The sequence below is a fragment of the Lepisosteus oculatus genome, chromosome 23 (genome assembly GCF_040954835.1).
Source record: "Lepisosteus oculatus isolate fLepOcu1 chromosome 23, fLepOcu1.hap2, whole genome shotgun sequence".
NCBI classification, from domain to species: domain Eukaryota; kingdom Metazoa; phylum Chordata; class Actinopteri; order Semionotiformes; family Lepisosteidae; genus Lepisosteus; species Lepisosteus oculatus.
This window is the reverse complement of record NC_090718.1, coordinates 15,770,796-15,783,939: the sequence shown is the minus strand read 5'-3', so window position 1 is coordinate 15,783,939 and position 13,144 is coordinate 15,770,796. Positions and strand designations below refer to the sequence as shown.

Sequence of the window (13,144 nt, the reverse complement as noted above, 5' to 3'; positions counted from 1 at the left end):
GAACACACGCCTGCACACTCAGAAACCCACAAGCCCGAATCACAGGGCACAGCACTTCCCAGCCCCCCTCCCTCTCTTCCCTCCCAGGCCCAGGAAGCTGGCTCGGTACACAGGGCAGGGCGAGAGCGAGGCGTGCGCCGCTGGAGTGATACTGATGACACTCAAGAGTGTGACAGCGTGGCAGACGGGCGGAGATCGGAGGGGGCGTCTGCCTTCTGGTATGAATGTTGATATGGGGGACAGAGTCTCCCTGCGGTTCCTTCTGCCGGTCATGAGGCTCAGCGAGAGACCCTGGCTGTGTCCTTCACCTTCCTCCCCCCTCCCCCCTCTTCCTCTTCCCCCTTTTGCCCCACCTGGCTGGGGCGGCAGCCGTGCCCGCTGGGCACCGTCAGCTCGGAAAACCGAGAGGGAATGCTGTCACAGATCGCGCACCTGTCCCAACACGCCCGCCCCCCTCTCTTCCCAGAACCACGAAACTTCATCCACTGCGGAGAAAACAAACCGTCTGCCTGTGCGACTGTCAACGTCTCCAGTATCCGCGGCAGGGAGAGGAAACACCCCTTCCTGCTGCAGAGCCGCCGCGCTGATCGCCCCCGCGGAGACAACAGGCCCCTGCTCCTGGGGCTTATCAGCTCCCTGCTCCCCGACATCCGCCGCCACCGCCCGCGGAGAGATCCGGGCATCGCGCGCGCCCCCGGCACAGCTCCCGGGACACTCCCCGGACAGGAGCCGCGGGGGAGACGAGCGATAAGGGGCTGTTTTGTTTGTTTTTCTCTGGCCTCTTGGAAGCAGGCTGCCTCTCCTGCGCGCCTCGCTTTCCGGAGGAAAAGCCGCTGCCTGCACGTGCGATGTGGGCCCGGCGCCACGACAGCAGGGCTAACCGGCGCGCCCGCAGCACTCGGGTCACGGAGGGATGGCCCGCCCACCGGGGGGCGCTGCCAGCGGCCAGTCGGCTTGAGCACAGGCAGAGCAGCCGCGGGACGAGACCCAGCCCGATCCCTCAGTGCCCCTCCTGTGGCATCACCGTGGACTGAGGGGTCTGGGAGCCTTCTGATCCCGAGTCCATAGATTCAGGATACAAAACAGGGCACTTGTACGATCCCGCTTTCACAGAGAGCCGCTCACAGTCTGCGACCGAAGGACATGGTGCCCCAGACCCCCCTCCACGCGTTTCTCTAGGTGAGGTGAACTCCCTGTAGGACCCCAGCCTCGGAGCTCGGACCCTGGTCTCCCGATTCTCAGCGGGGGGAAACCGGAAAAGGATGCTGGGAGCAGCAGTGTCTGCTGCGAGGAGGAGGAGTGTCATTCCAGGCTCGCGCGGGGAGAGGAGTCCCGGGTCAGGGGTGAGGAGGAGCTCCTGATCGCCAGTGGTCACGCAACCGAGCAGCGAAGGCATACTGCACACAGCGCAAGAGAGACATGGGCTGAGACTGAGCCCCTCGCTCTCCCCTCTCCCTGCCCCCCTGGAGCCCAGCAGTGAGAGCCTGGCCAGTACCTGGAGGGGAGACTCCTGGGAGAGCTGATGCTGCTGCTGGAAGAGGTGTCAGTGGGGCCAGCAGGGGGCGCTCACCCTGCGGTCTGTGTGGGTCCTAATGCCCCAGTATAGTGATGGGGACACTATACTGTAAACAGGCGCCGTCCTTCAGATGAGATGTAAAACCGAGGTCCTGACTCTCTGAGGTCATTAACAATCCCGGGGTGTTTCTCGAGAAGAGTAGGGGTGTTACCCCAGTGTCCTGGTCAAATCTCCCCCTGGTCTTTACCCATCATGGCCTCCTAATAACCCCAGTCTCTGAACTGGCCTCATCACTCTGCTCTCCTCCCCACTGAGAGCTGGGAGAGGACTGGAGCATCATCCAGGTGGGGGTACACACTGGTGGGGGTGGAGGGGATCCCCATGACGTGTAAAGAGCTCTGAGTGGAGGGTCCAGAGAAGCGCTACAGAAGTGCAAGGAGTTATTATACCAGATGGTGGCACTTGAGTGTCCTCCAGGTTCTGAGATTCTTGTCCTTCTAAGGCAACGATGCACAGACAACCCAAGCACAGTCACACAATGCGCTTTTATTGGAAAAGACTCGTCACAAGTCAGGCGTGAACAGCAAACACCCACGAAATCTGGGATTGCTCAGCTCCCGCAATGAGCAGGCATGAACTCTGCCCCCACCCCCTGCAGAGCCGGGTCCCATCCTCTGTACCACAGACCAGTCTGGAACAGCTTCCCTGTCCTCCTCCAGGACAGCTCACCGCCCCTCCGGAGTCCAGGCTCAGACTCCAGAATTCCCGGGTAGCTCCTGCAGACAAAACCCGCATGGGTTCACAGCTGTCCTGCGCCGGCCCTGCAGGAATCCTGAGAAACGATTCCATCTGGGAATCCCGAATGAGTCCAGACCCAGATCAGCAGGAATATATACGGATATATTTTGTTTTCCAGCAGTCCAGCGGGACAGAGCTGTCTCCCCCTGCGGCCTTGGGGACCCCTGACTGCCCGGGCCTGTCCGTACTCGCCCGCCCCACAAGCACATGCATTCCTGAATCCGAGCGGACACCTCGCCCCTCCCCAGACGCGACAGTCCCTGCCAGTCAGGCATGAGAGACGCCCTCTGGGGGGAAGAGCTGCAGGAACACACAGGGGTCAGTCTACTCGTCCTGCTGCTGTCAGCACAACAGAGCCGCTGTCAAGACACGGGTCTGAGGGGCCCTGCAGCGTGCAGGGGCAGTCCCCCGGAGCCCCCCGAGCCCCCCAGTCACATCGCCAGCCCCCAGGTGATCCCGCTCCGGGCGCCTCTGAGCCCAGTGGCAGCCGCAGGAGAGCGGGGTACAGTCCGCAGCAGCTCGAGAGCCTCCTTGATTGGCTGTCTTCCTGGGAACCGATGTGGGGTTGGGGGGGGTGGGGGGGGCGAGTCCGTCTGTTCCCAAGCCTTTCAACAGCGGGATTAAGCAAACAAACAGGGGGAATTAAATCCCGTCTCGTCTGACACACAGGGACGGACAGCCTGGCTGGGGGTCCCCCGGACCCCACGGGCGAATTCCACCAGCGACGAGGAACAAAGCCCGGATTTGCTCCGTCTGGAGCTCTGGGACCCGGGGTCCGCTGGAGGCCAGTCGCAGCACAGGATCAGTGCCAGAGAGCCCGCTGGTCCACACAACACCTCCCCCCGCGCCGCTGGGCTCCCCCGAACCCGCACCGCGCACCAGGAGAACACGCACACGCACGACAGAGCTTGCCTGCAGACGAGCGGCCCCAGAGCTGCCCTCGTTCACACTGCTGGCCACGGAAACACTCGGCCCCTCGCTCACAAGCACGACAACAGCCGCCCAGCTAAACGGCTACGAAATACACATCATCTGCAGTTTAACGTGTTTTTGCAACCGGAACAGTAGGTAAGAAGAGTAAGAAAAGTAGAATATCGCCCAGAGCTGGACCGTTGGTGAAACAAGAACCCAGGGAGTGGAGGAGAGGAAGGGAAAACAGATCAGAGTCATTGCAGACTTTACACAGAGGGGTGGGGGTGGGGAACAAGATGCCCACACGCAATTACCTGTTTAAGGCATCACGTTGGGCAGCTTGTGGGAGCCGATGGCCTGGCTTCTCTCAATACACAGTTGGATGAGCTCCTCCAGTCAGGACAGGAGGCACTGCTGTACACAGAGAGGGGCGGGAGTAGGGAACAGGCTGCCCAGCTGTAGTGTTGAAGTCGATGCCCTGGCTCCTCTCCAGACACAGCTGGATGACATTCCTGAGCTCATCACCTCCCAAACACCAGAACAGCCAGATGGGCTGAAAGGCCTCTTGGTCTCAGGGTGAGTCTAAATCAGCCCTCTTTGCTGGAAACCACCTGGGGAACGAATCGGCCCCTGTTTATAAAGACAAACCAGCCCATCCATCATGCCCGACATGATTTACCTTGGAAAGGTGCAGTAAAGACACTCCACTTTGGCAGGCTGGTTAAGTTTCAATACTGCTACATCATTTCTTCTTTTGCTTTACGACTGACACTCGCAGCAGCAAGCTGGTTTGGTCTCCCACTTTCGCCAGCTCCTTTCAAAGGCTGATTTAGCTCCAAGATGTCCGAGCCAAGTTCTGTTCCCGGCACTAAGCACAGGAAAGCTGGTATTGCGGACTGGAAATGAAGGGCAGCTTTATCAGAAGACGAGCCACAGGCAAGCCCAGCCTCCCGGTGCACAGCAGCTGGACTCCAGTGCCGTATTTACAGCTCCAGTGGAGGAGAAAACAACACTTTCACATCCTTCCAGTCTCACGTGTTACCCATGGGCAAGACGCATGAAAAACCTACACCTACCTACTGCACAGAGACAGGCACCCCATCTCTCCCCCCACCCCAACTCTACTGCACAGAGACAGGCACCCCATCTCTCCCCCCACCCGACTCACAGAGACAGGCACCCCATCTCTCCCCCCACCCCAGCCCTACTGCACAGAGACAGGCACCCCATCTCTCCCCCCACCCGACTCACAGAGACAGGCACCCCATCTCTCCCCCCACCCCAGCCCTACTGCACAGAGACAGGCACCCCATCTCTCCCCCCACCTGACTCACAGAGACAGGCACCCGGCCTGTGCAACATCACCGGCTGTCTCTGCTACATCTCCCCCACAGCGCTCCCTGGCCCCCTTCCAGAAGCACTCTTAACTTCAAGTATTAATCCTCGTTCAAAACTTTAAAAAAATATTTGCAGCACTGAAGCTTCACAGGAGAGTGTCTTGCAGGAGTCATGGCCTCCCTCATCCTCCTCAGCCCCACGCACACGCGTGGCTCGTCCTCCTCCTCCTCAGCTCTCACACACATGCGTGGCTCCTCCTCCTCCTCCTCCTCCTCAGCCCCACGCACACGCGTCGGCTCGTCCTCCTCCTCCTCAGCCCCAAGCACACGCGTCGGCTCGTCCTCCTCCTCCTCAGCCCCACGCACACGCATGGCTCCTCCTCAGCTCTCACACACGCAGGGCAGGACGGAGCGGCGCCCCCTGCTGTTCAGAGCAGAGATGGGGAAGCTCGCTGTTCCAGGCTCCTGCTGGCAGTCCGAGCAGGCGGTCGGGGCCCTGTGCTCCGCAGGGGACGGAGGGTGCGATGGGCGCTCCCCGAGATCAGAGGCTGCAGGGGAGCCCCTCACGGCACAGCTCGCTCGAGACTCACCGGTGTCCAGTCCTGCCACTCTCTCTCACCAGCTCTCTCGGCCTGGCCCAGGCTCGCCAGCCCGGAGGCTCCAGTGCCAACCTCGGAGGGCAGAGTAACTGGAGGAGCCACAGCAGAGGTGGGAGATGGGCTGGGCTGGGCTGGGGGCTGGGGGCCGGGCGTATCTCTGGCGCTGGGGACTGCAGCCAGCACCCCGCCGCTGCGCATGCATCCCGGGACCCCCGCCGCAGGAGGGGCGCTGTCCCGCTGTCAGACTCGCTCCAGAAACACGGAAACGATCGTACTGTAACACTACAATAACACTCCCAGCCTCCATCATCCACCGAACACGCAAAAACCCAAGACAGGCCCCCGCACTACAGCGGCTCCTGGACACACGATGGGAGAGAAAGCGGTCTTTCCTGACCAGCTCAGTTTCTCTCTTCACGCAATTAACACCCTGGATGGGAAGCACACAGGGCTTAACAAGAGCGCTCACTCAATCATGCCGTCACTGGGCCCTTTGCAGAATAGCTGTGTGTGGCGTGAGGCAGAGGAGCACAAAACCGGAGGAAGACGAGAAAGGATCGTGGCCCCAGCCTGTGCACTCTCCTCCATTCCACCGGCCCGCCCTGAACTCTCCCTCAGGAGACGGGGGCTCCCACACCACACCCCCGCCTGCGGACTCAAGGTCCTGTCGGAGAGGGCTCTCATCAAGCACCAGACCAGGACTCGCAGGAGCAGGTCACCAGCCCGTTCCGATCTGCGCCTGGCGCGGCCCAGCGTCTTCCCACCGCTCCAGTCTGGTTGTTTGTTTAGCAAGTCCACCCTGGTGTTTTTCATTTTATTCAAAGCGTTTTCCCCAGCTGCGGGGTTTCCAAGGCCGAGGGAAGATTTACGACATACAGACGCGAAAACACCACCGACTTCTGGCGTTAAAAACACCCGGCCCGCGGCTCCACGTGCCTCGCAGGGTCACTGGGCACGCCCCGCATTCCCACGCGGCTAGCTCGTCCTTCCAGGGGCCTCTGTTTATTAACTCTTCATGGCTGAAGGGCCGAGGTAAAGACACATTCTCAGGGTGGTATTTACTAAAGAGACGCCCCGGATACGGGGGCGCATTCTAATTACGTTAATTAACTTGCGAGCAAATAATAATATTGTCTTTTGAAGACGGAATCCCCCCACCCCCGAGCCCAAACAGACAGAAAGAGTCCCTGTCAATTTTCCGTGTCTGTTGCAATCGTGTCCTGACAGCTGAAAGTGTTTTTCTCCACACGGAGGACCGGAGCTCGGTATCGGTCCGTGGGGACGGTCCGGCGAGCCCGCTCCACTCGCGGGTCAGAGGGCCGGTCCGGGGGGGTCAGGCCGCGGTGTGGCGAGTCCAGCGACTGGCACGTCAACACGAGCACGCCGCCTGGCTGCTAGCCCCCAGGTCGGGCTTTTTCTCGCCAAAAGGGATGATTGATTTTCATCACTGCGATTATCTGGATAAACAAGTCCGAGCCTGTTCCTCCGTGTGGCTGGGCGGTCTCTGTAGGACAGCAACCCACGGACTGGAGGCGGAATAAAGTCATGACATTCAGAAACGACCTGGCCTGTTTTAAAGCCGTCTCGGCGGAAGTTAAAATCACATTTGCACCCCAAGAAAGTCGCAGAACACGAGGCACGACAATGCGATGGCACATGCGCGCTCGCAGACACGTATTGAACCATTCTTCCGAAGTAGCGTTAGTTTTACTTTTGGTTAACACAGAGTTTTCATTTATTTTTTCTTCGCATTCCCGTGGAAGTCTGAAAATGACAGATGCGCAGCTTGGAAAATAGTCCAACATTGGGAATAGTCCAACACTGCACGTCTCGGGTTGACTGTTCACACACCCGCACACTTAATTATAATAATAATAATAATTGCTTACACTTATATAGCGCTTTTCTGGACACTCCACTCAAAGCGCTTTACAGGTAATGGGGTCTCCCCTCCACCACCACCAATGTGCAGCATCCACCTGGATGATGCGACAGCAGCCATAGTGCGCCAGAACGCTCACCACACATCAGCTATTAGTGGGGAGGAGAGCAGAGAGTAATGAAGCCAATTCATACACTTCTCCGGGATAGATCTAGCGGCCCTGAAAACTATTCTAAATATGTTGTGGGTTTCAACAATAAGACAAACGCTACACTCCAGGGGCTCCCAGTCCTGGGTCACTGCTGCTCATTAACCAGGTGAATCCACCTGCAGTCCTGTGAAACTCGGAGCCGCTCTGCTGCGGATCTTCACTGCGGGCTCTCAGTTCAGGGCGCTGACTTCCGGGCTGCAGTGTTACAGAGCGCCCGTCATGACACATGTGATCCTACTGGAGCAGGGCAGAGCCAGCGAGGGGAAACAGGGTCAGAGACCGGCTCACAGCCAGGCGACAGAAACTGGACACTGGTAATATTTCAAAGGGTGCTTTTGTTTCTTGGCAGCCCTCCAATAAAGTATCCAAAAAGGTTAAAATGTAAATGAAATTCCTTTGCAACTCCAGTTTCCGTATAATTTCTACTGGTAGTTTAGTTTGAACAAACACCTTTTAGATAATATTACGCTCCGAAGAAACACCTCTGATTCCTGCGACACTGGCCTCTGGATTCTCGCCCTGCAAGCAGACCGGCCTTCTTACTCAACAGTACCGTCACACACGAGCTCTCAGGGCAGTCAGCTGCTACAGATCCGAGCGGTTACCTGCACACCCGGCGCCTCTCTCACACGCCGGACAGGGCAGAGGCGCCGTGACGTCATCTGAGCCCCTACCACTTCCTCGGGCTGCGGCAGCCACGACTGAGGTCCCTCGTGACTGAGCACCCCGATACCGCAGCTTCTACCCAAACAAACGGGAAACCCGCAGCTCCTGGACCGACTGGCCCTGCTCTCCTGTCAAGGCCGGGCAACACCCGAACCAACAGCACTGACGGGGCAGAAAACACACGGGCCTGCTTCCGGCTCACCTCTACTTTCCCCTCCAGGCGAAACAGCGCCGCCGGGAACGGGGCGCTCCCACGAGCCGTGTCGGGGAGCCACACTGAGCAGAGCCAATGCCACCCACGGCCTCGGGAACTGGCACGCGGAGGCCTCGCGCCCACCTCCTGCCGTGACTTCCCTCGGAAAGGGTCTGTGCCAAGAACACCGCCAGCGGCGAAGGCCTGTTTCTGGAGAACACGAGCGCACAGTACCTCAGTGTCTGCTGTCCCGGGGAAGCGCGCACTCACGGGCAAGGGATCACTTCTCTGGACTCGGTGCTCCCAGTACATTTCCACCCGTGAGCTCCCGGGCGCACTCTTGCATCACCAGCCTTTATTGCACTACAAGACGATTCCTTTATACCCCTGATTGGGATTTTTAAAGTCCCCTCTGCCACCGAGGACGGACAGCGGACTGTGCTCCTGGGCCAATATGAACTAGAGAGCGCGTTTATACCCCGCGCGTACTCGCAGACTGAATCGCTCGTTTAGCACAGCTCTACCAACACAAACATGTGTTTCTAATTAGCCCGGCAGCCTAATCGACCAAACATTATTCTAGGGCACTTAATGGCGCGGCGCTGTTCAGCGCAGTAAGTCCAGGCACACTAATGATTTATTCCAGCCCGGCAGCGCAGATGTTGGGGTTAAAACGCAAAGCAGTTTCAAAGGGGTCGCTGGCGACACAGTTGCTAAGTGCAGCTTATCTTTCGATTTCTTTGCCAGAAGTTTGTGCTTCGTCTTCTGGACTCGGCGCAATTGGACAGGAGGCTTCGGTCGTGCCTGCGTCGCTTCTCGCAGTATTTCACTTCAGGAAACTGTGGAGCCCGGCTGTCGGAGGCGAGGACCAGAGGTGCTGAAAATTATAACAGCATGTAAGGTGTTCATCAAACTAAAACTGAAAGAGAACAGGGGGAATGGTCCACCCGAGTCGTGTTTTAACATGCTGTCAGACTCGAGCTGCGCGTACAAACGAGCGGGTGTTCACCAGACCTGTCCTACACAGGATGGACACGTCTGACGAGCGTGCTGAGAAATGAGGACGATTCGTTTCCTGGCTTACAGGACAGCTCCGCAGAGAATTCCTGGAGCTGGCACACACAGCCCCTTCCCGTAGGGACTCCAGGAAAGGGTTTTCTTCAGTCGCAAGAGGAAATTTATTTTCGCGCTCCTCAGACTGCGCGACGCTGCAGAAAGCCCCTGAGCTCCGAGAGGCGCTGTGTCGGCGGCGGGTCTGCTGCTCTCTCACTGCGCGACCCCCTCCGCGGGTTTGAGACTGGGGGTCCGTCCCCGAGACCACGGCACTGATGGGGATGCCTAATACGAGGCATTGTATATGGCCAATAAAGTGATTTGATCTGATGCGGCGCGTTTCCCAAGATAGTCGTTTTTATGAGCGCCGCTGGGCTGAGACACGTCAGGCGTCTTAAAACGTCAGTGTGAAAGACCTTTTCTAACCCCCGGGCTACGGATTCCTCACAGCTCTGCTTCCGCGACTCCTACACGAAATTAAAAATCCGTGCTCGGCCGACAGAGAGAGCAGAGGCACATAAAGAGCTGCACGCAAACGGAGACCAACCTCATACAGACGCGCTGGAATGAAAGACGCTTTTTGTACGAGGAGGTGGAAGTTAAATGCTGCCTCTAACACAAACGGTTTCATTTCTCGGGTTTCTGCGCCGCGCCACTTGCGCAGTCAACATTAATGAGAGTTAAATGGCGACTCCAGCGCTGAACGGCCCAGCCTGCCATCACCTCGCTTCTGCCCGGGGTCTGCCCGCTGCCCTCAAGCACGTCCACAGCTTCACCAACAGAAGCCAGCTCGGGTTGTCTGTCATCTTTATCGTCGTGAAAGCGATGCGGTGGTTAAGTGTTCGGTAGGCTTGCTGCAAACCAGACACGTCACAAAACATGCTGCAGGTCAGCAGAGGGCCGTCAGTACAGAAACAGCTCTAAACCGGTAGATTATCGTTTGCGACAGGGGTTGCGGTCAGTTTTGAAGGGGAGCCGTCTCCGTGGTGGTGCAATTAACCGTTAAGCCGCGCGATAATGTAGGAAGTGCTATAATGAGCCCCCCCAAAAAAGTGTGGGCGCCCTGTTCTGTGAAGGAGCGGTGAGGGGACGGATGGGTGGGGAGGAGGTGTCTGCAGAAGCGGTGCGTGATCCGACGTGAACCCGGGTTTCCAGCGCCTCTGCGGGGATCTCTGAGGCGGGGATCTCTGAGGCCGGGGTGTTGTCAGGCCGCGGAGGAGCTCTCGGACGCCGAGCAAGGACAGAAACCCCCCCCCCCCCGGAATATTATTTTCACAGCAGAAAGGGTCTTCAAAGCCTGATTTAGGAAACGGCATCGCGGCAGGTTGTGGCGATAAGACCCGTTTCCCTGGCACGGGCTTCCTGGAGGAGAGAGCTGTCTGCTCCGCATCTGGAGAGCCCACCTCTGCCCGACCCCGCAGGCGAGGCGCTGGGTCTGTGAATTGGGGGCTAATGTGCGGACAGGAATGCAAGCTACGGAACTCAGCCAGAAGAGTCCGGCCGGCCGAGGTTCACACTCGAGTCCCCGAGGCAAACAGCGCCCTTACCGTCTGACATGACCCTGTTTGCGGGCTAGGAGCACATTTTACACATTCTGAAGTGTTGCTATACCCAATGTCAACAATGCAAAATTATCAGCAGCCCACGGACTAGGGCAATTCCACGCTGGCTAGATGGGACACGCGTTCGAGCCCCGCACGGCCATGCAATTGGTGTTCAAAAAAAGCACTCATCCTTTAACGCGATGAAAGACGTAGGGCAACACCACGCCTGAAAACGTTACATTTCTAAAAATAATTCCAATAATTCTGCGTGTCTTTTCAGGCTCTCCCCACGCCAGTCGTCACAAGATTAAACCTTCAGGACGGCAAATGTAAACACACGAATCGAACATGTCACTGTATACAATGTCGCAACAGTATTGAAAACAATAATAGCGCAATTATGGTGACTTTCCACGCAGAGCTCGGTTAAGAAAGCAAATCAGCAACAGGCTTCACACGCGAGTTCAGAACCGGGAAGCGGGACTGCGGGGTCCGCGTCTGCCCGCCCTTCCAGGGGCCGAGCCAGGACCGAACAGGGCAGATCCCCCAATCTGTCTCCCGATCAGCGAGAAGACGGCACGACACAGTGTACCTGTACTGCCCACAGCGCGCACCCGGACCGCGGCCCCGGGACACGCCGGCAGGCGCGCTGGCGAGAGCCCGGCACGGCCACCGCACCGCCGGGGCGCAGTTCTCGGGGTGAACACGTCTGCAGACCCAGCGAGTCGCACCTGAGCTCGTCCGCGCTCGGGTCAACCTGTTTCCAAAACCCCCCTTTCTCCTTTAAACCGGGTTTTAACATACAAACCAAAATTCCGAAAACTTAAAAAAACAACAACAAATTAACAGCGCTGCCATTGCTTTGTGGAAAGGCGCCCGGGTCGACGACTGACGTTTGAAATGTTTTATTTTCACTGAAAAACCTGCGACAACGGATGAGTCAAAAGACTGATTGGTAGCCAAACTAAACATGCGGAACCCAAACAAAAACGCATGGTATGAAAATAATCAACTCAAGCCCAGTCTGCAGAACCAGAAGCAAGAGCGCTGCGACCCCGCTGCCACGGAGCGGGTCTGGCTCCGGCCGGGAGCGGAGGAAGTTCGGAGTCCAGGTTCGACACTCACACCCCCGGGCAGACCCAGCCAGCGCAGCGCGGCGACTGTAATCGCTTCAATAACACAGATAAAAGGCGTCGGCGAAGGCACTTGAACTTTGCTTTTTTTTTTGAAACAACTCGAGCAGCACTTCAAAACCAGCACAGACACGAAGAGAAACCCACCGCGTGTTTGTTTCAAGCGGCGCGTCAGCCCCGAGACCCGCGGCTGGACCCGAGCCGCGCTTCCACAGAGAAGTCGCCAACACGCGGGGTGGGAGAGCCGACCACCGCTCCTCGCCCGCTGGGAGCTGCGCGCCTCCCCGCCCCCTCTCTCCCCCTCTGTCCCCCTCTGTCCGCGGACGGCGCCGGCCGCTGAGCCCCTCTCGGCTCCGCGCTTACCTCTTTCACAGGGGGGTGCGAGCCGCGGCGAGCCGGGCGGAACGGGGGAGCGCATTCTTGAGCTGGCCGATCCGGACGGGGCCCTCCATTAGGCACGGGCGGAGAGCGCGGAAACAAGGGGGGGGAGACATGGGGTGGGGGGGATCAATAAAGTTCGGAAGGAGCAGAAAGGTCGCGGGCAAGCGGTCCGTCCTTTATCGGAAGCGGCTCATTCTTGTTGGCCGCGGAACCAGCGGCTTCTGCAGTTCGGACGCGTGTAGCCAGACAGATACTCCGGGCGAGTGTGAAGGAGAGCTGAGTCCGCGCTCTCTCTCCCCCTCCCTGCCCGCACACACACACACACCAGCCAGCCTGCGAGCGAGTGTCGGATTGCTCAGCAAATCACCGCAGCCACTCCGCGTCCCGGCCCAGCGCCGCATACGTAAGGAGGAGGGAGGGGGGCGCGCCGCCCGGGTGCCGGTGTGCTCACAAGCTCTGGCAACAAAGCGCGCAAGGCGCCCGGGCCTCTCGGCCGCCAGCCTGAGCGGCGCTGCAGGTGACCCGGCGCTCTCTTTACCTGTGGGGTTAGCAGGTGCTCATTAACGGTGAACTGCTTCTGGAGAGGGCTGTCCTCCCCCAGCGCAGCGCCTCTGTCCAGGAGCGGACCTGGCCCCCAGGCCAGCAGTGAGAATGACTTCAGTGCTTACAGCAAGGGGGGCTTTAAGCAGCCCTGAGTGGGGTCGAGCCAGGAGACCACGAGCAGCCTCACAGTGTCTCATCCAGCGGTCTTGCCCTCCGTCCTGGGGCCCTGCTGCCGAGGGCACCAGCACCGCCCACAGCACAAAGCTGGGTCATTCCAGAGGTCTCCCAGCCCAGCCGCACACAGCGCACGTCTCCTTGTCTGCGCACGGTACACAGATAATATCCGTCTATTTCCGAAGCGCTTCTTCCGATGGGG

General features: G+C 58.7%; 1 protein-coding gene across 3 annotated transcripts in view; it reads right to left on the bottom strand.

Moving 5' to 3' along the window:
• Positions 1-12,567, bottom strand: part of cdon (cell adhesion associated, oncogene regulated) — a 33,837-nt gene extending 21,270 nt beyond the window's left edge. Inside the window, exon 1 of one of the 3 annotated variants that reach the window (XM_015337529.2) lies at positions 12,208-12,567. Coding sequence is in view for 1 of the 3 variants with exons in the window: in XM_069182396.1 (XP_069038497.1) it covers positions 9,891-10,048 (158 nt within the window). In the remaining 2 variants the exon portion in view is untranslated. Of the gene's footprint in view, positions 1-9,890; positions 10,065-11,991; positions 12,182-12,207 lie in introns of those variants that run through there. The other 2 variants (XM_015337532.2, XM_069182396.1) reach the window with 2 other exon arrangements.
• Between the last annotated feature and the right edge of the window lie 577 nt (positions 12,568-13,144).